The sequence below is a fragment of the Pseudophryne corroboree genome, chromosome 1 (assembly GCF_028390025.1).
Source record: "Pseudophryne corroboree isolate aPseCor3 chromosome 1, aPseCor3.hap2, whole genome shotgun sequence".
Lineage (NCBI taxonomy): Eukaryota > Metazoa > Chordata > Amphibia > Anura > Myobatrachidae > Pseudophryne > Pseudophryne corroboree.
This window is the reverse complement of record NC_086444.1, coordinates 92,296,248-92,313,589: the sequence shown is the minus strand read 5'-3', so window position 1 is coordinate 92,313,589 and position 17,342 is coordinate 92,296,248. Positions and strand designations below refer to the sequence as shown.

General features: G+C 46.6%; 1 protein-coding gene across 2 annotated transcripts in view; it reads left to right on the top strand.

Annotated features, from left to right (window-relative positions):
* Positions 1 to 17,342, top strand: part of C6 (complement C6) — a 162,293-nt gene that overhangs the window by 97,098 nt on the left and 47,853 nt on the right. For both annotated transcript variants that reach the window (XM_063961425.1, XM_063961418.1), the window contains exons 6-10: positions 1,468 to 1,615; positions 3,413 to 3,613; positions 4,613 to 4,853; positions 13,705 to 13,827; positions 14,686 to 14,852. In XM_063961425.1, coding sequence (XP_063817495.1) covers positions 1,468 to 1,615; positions 3,413 to 3,613; positions 4,613 to 4,853; positions 13,705 to 13,827; positions 14,686 to 14,852 — 880 coding nt within the window. The remainder of the gene's footprint in view (positions 1 to 1,467; positions 1,616 to 3,412; positions 3,614 to 4,612; positions 4,854 to 13,704; positions 13,828 to 14,685; positions 14,853 to 17,342) is intronic.

Genomic DNA, 17,342 nt, shown 5'->3' with positions numbered 1-17,342 from the left:
TCCGGCGGGTATGCTGATCTTTTTGGAGGACATTATTCGAGACGTTAGATTTGTTTACTTCGTATTCTGCTTTGTTTAGTTGAGTTGGGTTTTTTGAGTTCGGTGGCGGTGGCAGGTTGGTAACCTGGCAGTTGGCCGGTTTCTGAACGGTTATATTAGTTTAACTTAGGAGTTTATGGTAGTAAGTTCGGGTGTACTTTTAGGTTACTTTATAGTATTATATTTAATTTAGGGGCACCACCTGTACCCGGTGGGCCCATATGATAGATCATAAACATATGTGGATATCAGGGCCGGTGGCCCAATTTTTACCCGTAGGGGCGGAGTGTACCTCCGTCCCTGTAACTGTTGGTGGGCAGGGGTGGTGGCAGAAGGTCGACCCCTGGCCTTGGAGTTTGGATTTCCGATGTCTGCGATGGAGGCAGGAGGCCGATCCCCGAACATCTGGGGCAGAAGGCTCTCTAACACATATGTTTTTTATTGCTTCATTTTCTGTATTATAATGTTGATCACCCATGTTACGTTTTATCATGTTTAACCGTTCTTCTCCCCGCCACCTTAGTTAGAGAGGGAAGTCTGCATTTTAGTTTTAGTATTAATAGGCCTTCCTCTCACTCAAAAATAAAAAGCTGACCCCTTTCACGCCAAATACAGTTGTGTATTTATTTACTAAGATAAGTGTGCTTGAGTGGTGTGCGGATGCATCTGACGTGTGAAGTTTAATATCAATTGATCTGCAGATATATCTATCAGTGTGTACCCATCATTAGATTTGGGTTAGGTGTTTTCAAACTGAAATCTAAATTGCAGCGGAAAAATAAAGTAGCCAGTATTTACCCTGCACAGAAACAATATAACCCACCCAAATCTAACTCTTTCTGCAAATGTTATATACCATGAATTTATAATTTGGCAATACGTTATATTTCAATATTTAATTCTATAAAAATGCATTGTAACATTGGATGGCCTGATTTTTTTTAGTTTGATTTTTCTTTTTAATGTACATAGTTTAAATATAGAAAAAAAATATATAATAAAACTATTAAAAGATTTTATGTGATGTGTAAACGTCCTATTGTGATTGTCTCGGGACAGTCATTCATTTATATTGTCCCAAAGGGACGCAGTTAATTTGCTGGCTGCTGGGATCCTGTCGGTCAGGATACTGAAGCCGGAATCCCCACAGCCGACAATGCAGACAGCCGGAATCCCGGCGCACAGAGGCTATTCCCACTCGTGGAACGAGCCATCGAGCCCGGAATGTGACCAGCGCAGCAATCCCGCAAGGGGACTCTTTGCGCTCGCCCCGCTGCCGGCATTTTGGGATTTTGACAGCCAGTATCCCGTCCGCCGGGAATACGTATGTATTCTGTCCCAAATCCCTACCATCCATCTTATTCATGTGGGATATTGTTATATCACTTCTCATTTACTGTATGTTTCACAAGTGTATATGCTGTATAGGTATAACTACCTGTCCGGTGAAAGCGCAGGGGAGATTTTCGGCAACAATTATTTCGGTGGAATTCGGAAAACAGTTTCAGGAAACGGAACAGGACCGAATAGAAAGTTGTATCGTCTTCCAGCCAATTTAGAAAGTATCACATTTCAGGTACATTGTGTCAGTTTTTGTTGGACGTGATGTGTGAGCAGGTGCTGATATTGCAGAGTTATATACAGTAGAGCTTAGGAGGGGACCAAGAGGAAAGAGAGGGAGAGGTAGCTAGGGGGATGTGGCTGAGAGCAAAGGGAGGAGGCAGAGGATGATACAGTGATGCCTGCAGATGGGAGTGGAGAAAAAGGACGAGTTACGCAAATGTGCTGAGAACCAGAACGATAAACTTGGGGAGAACCAGATAGGAAATGGGCAGAGCATGGACTAATAGCGGCAGGCAAGGTTTGAGCGAAGCAGATGATGTATGCAGTGGAGTAGAGTGAATGAGGGTGGTAGTAAGGGGAAGGAAGAGTAAGAGGTAGGAGAGAAAGGAAGGAAGGAAGGAAGGAAGGAAGAGAAAGGAAGGAAGGGAGAAAGGAAGGAAGGAAGAGAGAAAGGCAGGAAGGAAGAGAGAAAGAAAGGAAGGCAGGAAGAAAGAAAGAAAGAAAGAAAGAAAGAAAGAAAGAAAGAAAGAAAGAAAGAAAGAAAGAAAGAAAGGAAGGAAGAGAGAAAGGAAGGAAGAGAGAAAGGAAGGAAGAGAGAAAGGAAGGAAGGAAGAGAGAGAAAGGAAGGAAGGAAGAGAGAGAAAGGAAGGAAGGAAAAGAGAAAGGAAGGAAGAGAGAAAGGAAGGAAGGCAGGAAGGAAGAGAGAAAGGCAGGAAGGGAGAGGGAAGAGAGAGAGGAAGGAAGGAAAAGAGAAAGGAAGGAAGAGAGAAAGGAAGGGAGAGGAAGGAAGAGAGAAAGGAAGGAAGGAAGAGAGAAAGGAAGGGAGAGGAAGGAAAGAAGGAAGGGAAGGAAGGAAAGGAGAGGAAGGAAAGAAGGAAGGAGAGGAAGGAAGGAAGGAAGGAAGGAAAGAAGGAAGGAAGGAAGGAAGGAAGGAAGGAAGGAAGGAAGGAAGGAAGGAAAAGAGACAGGGAGGGTGGGAAGGAAGGAAGAGAGACAGGGAGGGAGGGAAGGAAGGAAAGAAAGAACGAAGAGAGAGAGAGGACAAGTCACGCAAATGTGCTGAGAACCAGAAAGATGACCTAGGGGAGAACCAGAGATGAAATGGGCAGAGCATGGACTTATGGCGGCAGGCAAGGTTTGAGTGAAGCAGATGATGTATGTAATGGAGTAGAGTGAATGAGGGTGGCAGTAAGGGGAAGGAAGAGTAAGAAGTAGAAGAGGAGGGAGGGGAGGGAGAGAAGGAAGGAAGAGAGACAGGGAGGAAAGGAAGGAAGAGAGACAGGGAGAGGAAGGAAGGAAGGAAGGAAGGAAGGAAGGAAGGAAGGAGACAGGAAGAAGGAAGGAAGGAAGGAAGGAAGGAAGGAAGGAAGGAAGGAAGGAAGGAAGGAAGGAAGGAAGGAAGGAAGGAAGGAAGAGAGACAGGGAGGGAGGGAAGGAAGGAAAGATGGAAGGAAGAGAAACAGGGATGGAAGGAAGGAAGAGAGGGAAGGAAGGAAGGAAGAGAGGGAAGGAAGGAAGGAAGGAAGGAAGGAAGGAAGGAAGGAAGGAAGGAAGGAAGGAAGGAAGGAAGAGTGACAGGGAGGGTGGGAAGGAAGGAAGGGAGACAGGGAAGAAGGAAGGAAGAGAGACAGGGAGGGTGGAAGGAAGGAAGGAAGGAAGGAAGGAAGGAAGGAAGGAAGGAAGGAAGGAAGGAAGGAAGGAAGGAAGGAAGGTCACAGATCTGGAATTCAGAATTCTAGTAAATAGATGACAAAAAAGACTATTTTGTTATACTATCTTTTTGACATATTTTCAACATGTCCTCCTGAAGGTGGAAAATGAAACGGATGATGTAGCTTCTGATTTCTATGATAGTCTGAATAATTTCAGGCGTGACAGTAGCAGTAGTCATTCAGCAGCGTCTTCTGGATCGAGCGGTTTTGGAATTCCAGTGTTATTCAGTGTGAAATCCAGCTCAAAATGGACATCAACGTCATCTTTTAAGGAAACTGTACAATCCTCTAACAAAAAGGTGTAGTTATTATATTACAGTATATGAATTTAATGATAATGTGTTCTTCAAACCTTGAACTCAACGCAGTGTTGTGTGGCCTGTCACAGCCAGGTCCACATTGGACTGGTCAGAGCACAGCCCTAAGAGAAGAGAGGGAATACATTATTATTTGACCCCCGAACCCACTGGCACTACTGCAGCAGGAGGCATCTGCATGTAATAGATGCCTCCTGCTGCATTTTCATACAGCGCTATCACTGCTGCTTCCAAGGCAGTTATGGTAATTCCAATCCCATCTGAACCAGGCCCAGTATGCACTGGGTGTGTCATTCCTCCACCTCTGTCCTCCCAGACAAGCCCTGTCTCAGGTAATCAGTACCCATTCCCCTTTTAACATGTAAATGGATGCAAGGTTGGAACTTACAACAGCCCAGTACCTATATGAACTTGCTCAAGCAGACAGGAACTACATGGGTGGTAGTGCATTTTTTTGGATGCTAGATGCTCTATATATTCACATTTACTGACCGACCACAGCCCTAGGTACTACCAATGCTTTTAACTACGTAAAAAAATAAAAATAAAAAAATAACATAAAATGATTCAAATCATGTTACTCTTAAGGGCCCTACACACTGGCCGATTGGCCACCGAGATGCCCGATGGCCGATACGGCTGACGGACACCCCGGCGGTGGGGGAGAGGGGGTCTGGGTGGGAGTGAAGTTTCTTCACTCCCCCCATCACCCAGCCCCATGGTCCTGCATGCTAATATGGACGATATTGTCTGTATTGGCTTGCAGGCTTAAACGAGCCATCACCAGCGATCATTGTTAGTGCATACACACTGAAAGATATGAACGATATCTCGTTCATTAATGAACGAGATCGTTCATATCTTTCGGTGTAATCGGTAAATGTGTAGGACCCATTAACGAAATAGGTTTTCAACAAATGTTATGAAATCTGTCTGATGTTAATAAAGAGAGGACAATAAATTATATTTTTTCTTTCCCAGAACTCTAATTTTATTAGGGTCAGTAAAGTGATCTCAGTGTCAGATTTCACTATGAAGAAGGACAATCTCTGGCTATCAAATGTCTTTCTGGCGGATCTTTATCTTCTTCCCTTGGAATATAACTATCCCCTGTATAGTAGAATATTTAATAACTTTGGCACCCATTACATCACTAAAGGCAAAATGGGTGGATCCTATGACCTCCTCTACCAGTATAGCGCAGAAGAAATGAAAACGTCAGGTAAGGCCGTCAAACGAACAATCATATAAAACAGCCGCAGTAGCCGCTTGGTTGTAAAGTGTATTACAGATTAAAATAAATAGCTATAGTATATACAGTATTCATAATTCAAAATGATCCAGCCCACTTAGAACATGATTCTGAGTCATTCGCAGTTTTCCGTCTGACCCCGGATGCCTGCTTACTACATTATGGCAATGCGAGAATCCACCTTCATATAATAAAAGTCTGCGGGACTGCATGTGAGAGACTATCCTGCCCACTGTTCTTACATAGGCAGCTGCAGCTGTCATTATTAGCAATGAGACTTACCCCAGCCTTATCCTGGGTGCAACAAGACGTCCCATCCCCATCCTACGATCCAGTAAGGAAGTAGGCTTTCATGACCGTGACACTCTCACAGATCTGTTCCATGTGATCTCATGGTTGCCACCCAGTTACCACCCAGAAATGCCCATTTCACAGAAGGTTTGGTCCATTGATGGACTAATTAACCTGTACACACTAGTATAGCTGATCCTGCGCATGCAAAAATGCCGATCTCTGTCCTTGGCACATGCACGGTATGCTGAAACCTGCAAGATGTGTCCATATCTGAGGGTAGATCCGACTCAGATTCAAGGGGGCTGACGCAGAGTGAGTGCTGCGCCAGTCTGTGTAGGGGTTAGTGTGTGATTTCGCTCTGCAAACACACTTATACGCTCTGCTGTAGACCTTCGTGCAAATGGCACGCCTGCATGCGCTCATTGAGGAGTGAAAAGTGATTAAGGGGGCATTCTAACATAGGCCATATACCGTATGGGCATGGTTACGCAAATGAGGAGACCTGCAGAGAAACGCATATACGCCTGTTATGGGGCATGCCTACAGAGCAGGTACACATACTGTACACACTGATGATGGTAGTGGCGCATGGACATCTGAAGTAGAGATATGTGTGGATCCCCGTGTTATGGTCTTGGTTCTAACTCATCATCGTATTTTGGTTTTCACAAAACCACCCTCAAGTGTTTTGGTTAGAATTTGTTTGTTTTTTATTTGGTAGGAAAAAAGAAAAATCCATAATCAGTGAAAAAAATGTATAAAAACAGCTAAAATCATGTAATTTTTGCAATCCAAAACACAAAATTCGGATTTAAAATCTGAATTCCAAACTGGGAAGATCTGAACCGAAACTCAGTTCGGAACAGATGTCCTTGGGAGATACGGACTGGGTTTTGGTTTGGATCCACAAAATTTGGGTGGATTCAGATTTCTGGATAACTGAACCGCGCATCTCTAATCTCAAGTACGTATGGCTCTGTACATGTGCAGGAATAGGATATTTCTTTGTGCTCTATTATTGTGACTTGAGCCCTTTTTCTTCTAAATTCACCAAGGAATCCAAGGTTAGAACATAAATAATACCAGAATGGAGCACAAAGGACTTGCATAGAAGAGGTTTGGGAATTTAAATTCAAGGAAACATTTAACACTACAAGCAGGACTCAGTTTTGGCCCATTATTCATAGAAATTACCAAACAGTTCACCCTGTTACACTGTAGTGATATCCAGAGTTTGTGGGGAGATATATTTAACAGTGTAAAGACTAGAGTGGACTAGCTTCTGTCCAGTGGCATCACTATGGGGGTGCGAGCCACACTTGGGTGTCACCAGTGCCAGATTAAGGTCCACACGGGCCTGGAGCTGAGATTTCGGAAGGGCCTATTATGTGCCGATGCAGGTAGTGTGATCAGTGCCATAGATAAGTTCTCCTGGGAGGGTAGGGTTGGTGTGGTGATATACTATATCACTGCAGTACCTCTCTACACTACATCAAAAAGCTACCTCCACACACAACATCACTGTGATACTTATTCACACTACATCACTGTACTACAACCCTGCAGTATATAACTACGCTACCTCCTCACACTACATCTCCACACTATTTCACTGCACTACCTCTCTATTCTACATTCCTGCACTACATCTACCTCCCCATACCACATTATTACCTTCCCACACCACTCTAATGCGCTACCTTCCAAAACCACATTACTGCGCTACCTTCCTGCACTTCCGTACTGCGCTGCCTTCCTGCACCACTTTACTGCGCTACCTTTCTGCATCACCGCACTGCACTATCTTCCCACACCACATTACTCCGCTGCCTTCCCACACCACATTACTCCGCTGCCTTCCCACACCACATTACTGCGCTACCTTCCCGCACCCTATTACTTCGCTACCTTCCCGCACCCTATTACTGTGCTACCTTCCCGTACCACCGCACTGCGCTACCTTCCCACACAATACTGCACTGCCTTCCCAAACCACATTAATGAGCTACCTTCCCATACCACCGTACTGCGCTACCTTCCGGCACCCCATTACTACCTTCCCACACCACACTACTGCGCTACCTTCCAAAACCACATTACTGCGCTATCTTCCCGCACTCCAGTACTGTACTACCCTCCCACACCACTTTACTGTGCTACCTTCCCGCACCACCCTACTATGCTACCTTTCCGCACCACTTTACTGCACTACCTTCTCATACCACCGTACTGCGCCACCTTCCCGCACCACCCTACTGTGCTACCTTCCCACACCACTTTACAGCGCTACCTTCTAGCACCACCGTACTGCGCTACCTTCCTAAACCACATTACTGCGCTATCTTTCCGCACTCCAGTACTGCACTACCTTCCCACACCACCCTACTGTGCTACCTTCCAGCACCACATTACTGTGCTACCTTCCCACACCACTTTACAGCGCTACCTTCCCGCACCACCGTACTGCGTTACCTTCCAAAACCACATTACTGCGCAATCTTTCCGCACTCCAGTACTGCACTACCTTCCCACACCACCCTACTGTGCTACCTTCCAGCACCAAATTACTGTGCTACCATCCCACACCACCCTACTGTGCTACCTTCCCGCACCACTTTACTGCGCTACCTTCCCGAACCACCCTTCTGTGCTACCTTCCCGCACCACTTTACTGCGCTACCTTCTAGCACCACTGTATTGCGCTACCTTCCAAAACCACATTACTGAGCTATCTTTCCGCACTCCAGTACTGCACTACCTTCCCACACCACCCGACTGTGCTACCTTCCAGCACCAAATTACTGTGCTACCTTCCCACACCACCCTACTGTGCTACCTTCCTGCACCACTTTACTGCGCTACCTTCCCGCACCACCCTACTGTGCTACCTTTCCGCACCACTTTACTGCGCTACCTTCTAGCACCACCGTACTGCGCTACCTTCCAAAACCACATTACTGCGCTATCTTTCCGCACTCCAGTACTGCACTACCTTCCCACACCACCCTACTGTGCTACCTTCCAGCACCACATTACTGTGCTACCTTCCCACACCACTTTACAGCGCTACCTTCCCGCACCACCGTACTGCGTTACCTTCCAAAACCACATAACTGCGCAATCTTTCCGCACTCCAGTACTGCACTACCTTCCCACACCACCCTACTGTGCTACCTTCCAGCACCAAATTACTGTGCTACCTTCCCACACCACCCTACTGTGCTACCTTCCCACACCACCCTACTGTGCTACCTTCCCGCACCACTTTACTGCGCTACCTTCCCGCACCACCCTACTGTGCTACCTTCCCGCACCACTTTACTGCGCTACCTTCTAGCACCACTGTATTGCGCTACCTTCCAAAACCACATTACTGAGCTATCTTTCCGCACTCCAGTACTGCACTACCTTCCCACACCACCCGACTGTGCTACCTTCCAGCACCAAATTACTGTGCTACCTTCCCACACCACCCTACTGTGCTACCTTCCCGAACCACTTTACTGCGCTACCTTCCCGCACCACCCTACTGTGCTACCTTCCCGCACCACTTTACTGCGCTACCTTCCCGCACCACCCTACTGTGCTACCTTCCCGCACCACTTTACTGCGCTACCTTCCCGCACCACCCTACTGTGCTACCTTCCCGCACCACTTTACTGCGCTACCTTCCCGCGCCACCCTACTGTGCTACTGTTATGCACACCAGTGCCAGCAGGAATGTACTGGTGTCTGAACGGTGAGGGATGCAAAACAAATGAACTCACAGACAGACTGGGGAATATGACATTACATACACAGAAGGCGATAGGGTAACAAAATAAACACAAAGTGAACAGAGAAGCCCAAAGGCTAAGAAACTGGGTGTCTCCCTAGTATTAGGAATGCTCAGATGGAAAGAAGTGAGATGTAGTGATTTAATACGTAGAGAACCCGAAATGCTGTTGCTAAGGGCAACAGCAAAACCCTAAAGGGTTACCAACGGGTGTGGCAGTAAACTCCTTGGTCAGAGATGGAATAATAGACACAAGGAGAGTCTCCACAATCCTAGTCCTCACTTGCAGTGCACTGGTTCAACTTACTGCCACTAAACTGACACCTGAACACCTTGCACAGTGAGAAAGGATTTTGGCAGGCAAGTCTGAGAATACAGCCGCAAACTTGCTAGGTTCACAGAGTAGCAAAAGAACCCCAGCAGGTTAAACGACTGACTCCAGTCTTACTGCTAGGTCTGGATTGACAGAGTGTAATACCAAATCCCAAGGCCTATTTGCAGTAAGCAACAAACAAATACAAAGTTTACACAGTACTAGCTAGCTTTCAGGAACTGACTAACCAACAAAGATTCAGCAGCATCTGCCTAACCTGAGAAGAGGGTTTATATAGCAGGTGCTGTCCACGCCCCACTCAGACCTCACAGACTGTGAGCACAAAAACCAGCACCGGATCCCCTGCCGTGCACAGAGCCTGTAACCACTGCACAGCAAAAGACCCGAACCGGAGTATCAGCTACGCTCAGGTTACTCCGCTAGCACTTGTCTCCCAGTTGCCATGACGACGTGGCAGCACAGAGCAGGAGACCCTAACAGCTACCTTCCCGCACCACTTTACTGCGCTACCTTCCCGCACCACCCTACTGTGCTACCTTCCCGCACCACTTTACTGCGCTACCTTCTAGCACCACCGTACTGGGCTACCTTCCCACACCACATTACTGCGCAGATGGGGTATAGGAGCAGGAGGGAGGCAGGCCTGGTCCTGGAGGTGGTAGGGTCTCTATGGATGTCTCTGCATACTCAGAATGCAGCTGCAGCAGGGCAACTCATGGCTGGGGAAGGGACTAGACACAGCATCTGAGAAGAAGTGAGCACAGGGCCAGCCCGAGCTTAATTTGTTTGGTAAATGACTATAGATTTTGGCACCCCTTGATGAGATTAGATTTATAAAGTGACAGCGCGCACTGCAAAAATGGGTGACTGGGGTAGCAGGGAGATAATGGGTGACAGGTAGATAGTGGGTGACTGGGGAGGCAGGGGTGCAGGGGAGATAGCGGGTGACGGGTGATGGGAAGATAGCAGAAGCAGGGTGACTGCGGAGGCAGGGGTGACAGGGAGTGGATAGTGGATGACTTGAAGATAGTAACAGGGTGATATAAAACAATTAATAGAGAGCTTTTACAGAAGATATATATATATATAGTGTCTGTGTGTGTGTATGTATGATATATATATACACAGTACACACATATATAAAAATCGATGGCCACTGTATAAAGAACATATAATGATAGGGAGACAAAATAATACTAATAAAGAGAGAGAAGAGAGACTACACAGGGTGCTTCTCCTGCCTGGCCTCCATCTCCCCTCACCTTGCCCACTTGCCTCAGCCCGGAGCGGTTGGGGGATAAGATGAACTTGACTCCGCTCTCTCGCTGGCTGCTAGCCGCCCGTCTCTCCTTCTGTCCGCGACCTCTGCCCCGGCCCCCGGCATAAATGGCCCCAGCGGCAGGCACCTCCGTGCAGTCTGTCCTCTCTCCCATCCCTCTCTGTCACCGCTGCTGCTGGCCGCGCAGCGCGCGCTATCTCCCTTGCTGCCAGGCGGGCGGGTGGGCAGCAGCACATGCGGGTGACCAGTCGGCGGTTTGCTGCGGGATTTGTCACGTGTGTGGCAGACCGTGACAGTGTCCTTAATTGTTTCCTTAACTTTCCTATCTGCAGCTGCACAATCTGAGGAAGCTGTGGGCCTATTTTGGAGAGTGGGCCTGGAGCTGCAGCTCCAGTAGCCCCTTTGTTAATCCGGCCCTGGGTGTCACCCTCAGAAGGGGTGGCACCAAAATGCCATTTCCTCCATAGTGACAGGAGCTGGGTGCTGCAGGGTGATATTATCCTCCAGCACCCAGCTCCTGTCACAGAGTAGGAACTGGCAGTGCAGGCGCTAGTCTCTGGGGACAGCCCAGCATATCCTGGGGTCCTTCTGGGCATCTCCTTGGCACAAACCGGAGTAATATAATCAGGATTCTGCAGCAAGGCCCACTTCTTTCATGTTGGACCGCGCCACCTTTTCAGGTGCATGAGTGAAGGGGGGGGGGGGGATGTATAATGTGCACCGGGTGTCACCAGACCCGATGGTACCTCTGCTTCTACCTATCATTTTATAGAATGTACTTGATTAAGGATACTTCAATGCTGTTGGTGCTGTAGGCAACTTCTCCACTTGCCCACTTCTCCCCCCCTTGATACATCTCCCGCTCAGTTTGTAGTGTCCATGGAATATATCACATGCTTTCTTAATGACTAGGTCAAAAACCTTTCATGAAATCTGATAAGATCCCTGAGACTTTTTAATTTTCCCTAACCCATCACCTTGAATAGTTTCGCTACCCCTTCTGTCTGACTTGGTGTGACTGGCTGCTTGGGTCCTTGAGTATCCCATCCCTACCAAATCCCATCTTTTATCTTCCAGTCTTCCTTTTCCCTTTGAAATAATGATATACAGAAAACATTACACCAGGACCTAAAGCTCCTGCACATATTGTAGATGTGGCCTCCCTACACACAGCCTCAATATGCCATACGGTGTGGGATGACCGCTGCAATGGAGCCGCTCTGAGAAGTCCAACATACCATCTTTGTCTTACATTTTGCATCTTACTTTCTCTGCAGACGTAGTGAAATACCACTCACAGTCAGAGCCGGCCTTAGGCATAGACAAACTAGGCAAATGCCTAGGGCATTTCGTATGCTTAGGGGCACCAGCAGCTTCTGCTGATTAAAATGATATGTGGCATGCCTATATTTTGTGTGTGACTGTGGCTGTATCTGCATACGAAATGTGTATTCCTGGAAATTACTGTAATGTAGCATTTCGTATGCGGATACAGCAGCAGTTGCCCAAAGAATATAGGCATGCTGCATATCATTTTAATCAGAAGAAGCTGCTTGTGCATCCTAGCCACATAGTACTGCAAATAAGATGTATTTTTATAACCAAAAGGCGCTCCGACGTTAGCAGAGCTGCCAGCTGACTCATGCCAGGCATCTCCTGCAGAACTAGCGGCGGTGCTAGGGGGCACCAGCCAAAATCTTGCCTAGGGCATCATATTGGTTAGGGCCGGCTCTGCTCACAGTGTACCAGCTGGTTAAACACGCAGATGAAGCACAGTGGAACTTGGCGTCAGAAGAAGCTGCTCCCGCTGCATTGTAGCACTTTGTATCCGCCCCTGGCTCCACCCCTATTCAAATACTAGATTAAATAGCTGTCATCATTATCTGCACACACTTGCGCCAGGTCTAACCATGGTGCAAGAGATCTGTCTGAAATCTTATGAATCTCTCTATAGGCACAATTCAACATAGCTCGAAATTCCGCCTACAGGCCTATGCCATGCCCTAACTAAACGCAGCCTATGCACAGACACTCTATGGCTATACAGTTACACTTACTCAATCATAAACGGAGATGCAGCTAAAAGGCGTACGAAGCAGAAACTGTTGGTGTATACATTCACCTACAGAGCATGTACAGCACTTAAAAATGCCAAATTCATCCACAAAACACAGACTCTACATTAGCTCCCAAGCCTCTTTCAAACAGTCGTAGTTTGTGTCTATAACTCACCGTGGTCCAGATTTATCAAGCCTTGGAGAGTGATAAATTGATCAGTGATAAAGTACCAATCAGCTCCTAACTGCCATTTTTCAAACACAGCCTGTAACATGGCAGTTTGGAGCTGATTGGCTGGTATTTTATCTCTGACCACTTTCTCACTCTCCAAAGCTTGATAAATCTGGGCCCCTGTAACTACAGTAGCATGTGAATGGGAAGTTCATGGAACCAGGTCAACCCATATGAGGAGAGAGCAGTGCTGCATGGGATAGGAAGGGCAGTCTTGGGGCTTAAATCAGACCTGATCGCTCCTCTACAATTTTGCAGAGGGCTGCGATCATGATAGCCGCCGCCCACAGAGAGTGAAAACCCGCCCCGTGCGAATGCATGCATACGCCGTGCGAAAACTTTGCCAGGCAGCGGACATCTGCAAATCCATTCGCATCACACTCACCATCGAATGTTTTTCCCATTCTGTGCCACCTGTGCAGTCTGTACATAACCCGAGACTTACTCTTACAGTGCGATAGAATCATGCTGATCGGGGCCAGAGCTAACGTCACACACACCCACCCAGAAAACGCATTGGGCACGCCTACGTTTTTCCTGACACTACCAGAAAACGTCCAGTTACCACCCCCAAACGTCCGCTTCCTGTAAATCAAGTTGCATACTCCTAGCGATCCAAATTTTTGCACGATTCTTTCGCAGTTTGGCCTTGCGCCTGCGCATTTTGTTCCATACGTATGCGCAGTCATTCGATAATCGTCCATCATGCAAAATCACACAACAGCGATCAGGTCTGAATTAGGCCCTTGGTTCCTGGTATTTTTGCTAAACGCTTCATTTCTTATTAACGGTCAAGTTCTTTTTTTTTTTTTCTTTTTGGTTTTATTTTTACAAAAATATATTTTGACAGGTCTAACCCAACAAGAATCAAAAGAATGTTCATCGTGGGAAACACGCATTAGGATTTTGTTCTGGACCATAAAAAAACAAAAAAACAAATGCACAACAAACAAGATGACAGAGCGCTATGATGGTAAGTTGGGTGGGTCGGGTACATTACTTGACAGTCAACATTTAGACACCATAATGACGACATGTGACATGGACTATATGTTGACAATCAAAAAGGTAGACAGTCAAAATGTGGACCGGAAAAATGTCAACCTTTAAAATATAGTCAAATTATAAGGTCAGCAAAAAAAGTCGGCAGCTGCTCAAAGCCAGCCTGTGAGAGCCTTCGGTGTACACGCTGCTAGGAACAGCAGACCCTTTATGTCCGGGCATGCTGGCAATTTTTGTTCCACAAGTGCCATTATGCCTGGCCAGGCTTGTTGGGACTTTTTATACCTATTGTATAGAACAATATTCTTAACTCTTTAATCACCAGTACCTCCGCACCCACCGCTCAGGTATGCATGGAATAGCCACCCAACTGGTTCAGCCCGGTTCTGGTTGTTGTCCAGGCCCCAGTAATTCCATTGGGGCATGGACACTGTAAAGTCTGTGCAAAAATCTCCACAGGACTCTGGAGAGCTGTAGAAGTGTATGTTTACTAACTGCTATAAAATGGCTGCAGAGGCACTTCATGTATAACAAACACTTTTGTATAACAACAAGTGGATGGCAACGGTGCAACCTGCGCCATCCACATTCAGCATACATCTACACACTTTGCCATATTTAAAAATAAAAAATGTGTCTGAAACAGTACGTGTACTGTATGTGGTTATGGACCTTCTCTGTAGATATCATCTCTGACAAAGATAAGGTTGCCGTTAAAATTCACAATAAGAGCTGCATTCATTCAAATCTGGCTCCCTGTGTATTGCATTGTTTTGTCGCACACTAATTCATTCCCCCATGTCTCCTCCCACCATTTTTTGCTGTTTAGGTTCATTTTTACAGTCATCAGAAAAATCGGTTTCCCTTACAAAAGGGGGACGATCTGAATACGCTGCTAAACTAGCCTGGCAGAGAAAGGGGTCCTTTCCTGGGAATCAAGTTTACACAGATTGGGTTGCTTCTGTAGCAGACAACCCGGAAATAGTGCAATTTGAGGTAAGACAATATTTATCTAAGAAATAAGTTGTTTTGACATTTTCTGCTCAATTATAGAAATAATTTAAAAAAAATGAATGTTTTTGTAATTTTTGCATTTATTCCTTGTATAGTGTACTTAAAATAGATATTTCACTATACTACCAAAAGAAATTTCTACCTGAATGATGACAAATGTACAGTTTAGCCAACCCATTGTTACACAGTACAGCTCAATCATGAAGGTATAAAATTCCTGCAGAAGTCTTATTTAGTATAAGGCGCCCATAATTTTATTGCGATTGACATAAACACTTCTTTAAGCTAGCTTATCACTAAAATAACAACACACTAAAATAACGACACGGACACGTTAGCTGTAGTTAAAGGCCAGACGATATTTATTGATCGCTGACCTGTTCTTTAAACTATAATTGTAATTGAATTGATTTTATATTGGAGGATGGCAAAAGGACCAGTCGCTACCAGACACTAGCTCCGGTCCGTTGGATGAAATCCAACCACCAAGGAGGGGAGTACACCAAACCCCGCCTTCTCCCTGCATAACCCGCATTGTGCAGGCCTCACCACTCTTTTCTCTGGCAAACGTTCGGTTCCCGCAGGGGAACGTCTAAATGTCCAACCGCAAGGTAAGGACACACCTGCCGTCCTTCTAAAGAGGGTGCCCCACAATGACCACTTATGCCCATCTGACCGCTGGTTGGTAGCGACTTCCCGCCAATCTGGCTGTCAAGAGCCCACCGAGAAAGACAAGATGTAGGAAAAATAAAATAAAAATAAAATTATGTTCAGGGCGGGCGGGAGGGCATTCCAAAATGGCAAGAGGAAGCTGAGTCACATGATCATGGCTTATATATTCTTCCAAGACCAACCCCTACACCCTTGATGGACAGCCCTATAATCCTATAGGAAAATACCCAAGAAAACACACTGATCTGCCTAGCAACTGCTTAGACACCAACAACCAATCACAAAAAATTGGACTCTTATATGGCTTCAGGCTTATGCAGCCTTCAGCTTATCTAAGGCGCCCATAATTTTATTGCGATTGACATAAACACTTCTTTAAGCTAGCTTATCACTAAAATAACGACACACTAAAATAACGACACGGACACGTTAGCTGTAGTTAAAGGCCAGATGATATTTATTGATCGCTGACCTGTTCTTTAAACTATAATTGTAATTGAATTGATTTTATATTTGAGGATGGCAAAAGGACCAGTCGCTACCAGACACCAGCTCTGGTCCGTTGGATGAAATCAAACCACCAAGGAGGGGAGTACACCAAACCCCGCCTTCTCCCTGCATAACCCGCATTGTGCAGGCCTCACCACTCTTTTCTCTGGCAAACGTTCGGTTCCCGCAGGGGAACGTCTAAATGTCCAACCGCAAGGTAAGGACACACCTGCCGTCCTTCTAAAGAGGGTGCCCCACAATGACCACTTATGCCCATCTGACCGCTGGTTGGTAGCGACTTCCCACCACAGAGGTTTAACAAACCGCCCCGCCATCCAAACCAATAAAAACCAGGAAAGGAGAAAGCTAGCTAAAAGGACCAGAACCCCAGGTAAGACAAAACCTGCAAAATTTCAGCCGGAGAAGACGAAACGCCTTCCCTCCTTGTCGAAACTGCGGCTGACGCAGTACCAGCAGAGGATGCCTGACCACCTAAAAGCCGTAACCCAAAACATCAGTTGTCCTATGCGCCAAGTAATGCCCTGCTGCCCAAAAATGTAAGAGCGGCCAAACCAGCCATTCCCATTCAACCTTTGACGGCTGCAAAAGAAAAACACCCTGAAATCCTCACTGACAGACATCACATAGGAAAACCAAGTGACAGATAACAGAACTAACCCAAGTGAAGGAGAAAACTCAAAAAACCTCCCGTGGACCTTTGATGAGCCAATTGTAATCAGGCCCCCTCGGAGGAAAATGTAAAAATTCACTTCACACCCTCGATTCCTGAACGCTACTTGTTCAAAAACCGACGGGTAAACAAGTTTTTGGGTTAGCACAACAGGCGCCACTAAACATTATCCACATGCAGAAGGCTTATAGTAAGCATCCCTCCACGGAGCACCTCCTGAATAGCTGCCGTGGAGGACCCTGTGGCTGCCGCACGGTAGCCACCCCCATCCGCAAGGAATAGGACCCAAAAAGTATAACTTCAACGGCCCACGTACTGCATCGCCGCCATGGAGGAACCTGTGGCTTCCGCATGGTAGCCAGCCCCATCCGTAAGGAATAGGACCTAAGAAGTATATCTCCAACGAAACCACCCCTTGAATAGCTGCCGAGGGGGACCCTATGTCTGCCGCACGGCAGTCACCCCCCCTCCACAAGGAGTGGATCTAAAAAAAAAAATATATATATATATACCTCCAGCAAACCCTTCCTGAATAGCTGCCGCGGTGGACCCCGTGGCTGCCGCATGGTAGCCACCCCCATCCGCAAGTAATAGGCCTAAGAAGTACACCCCCAACGCCC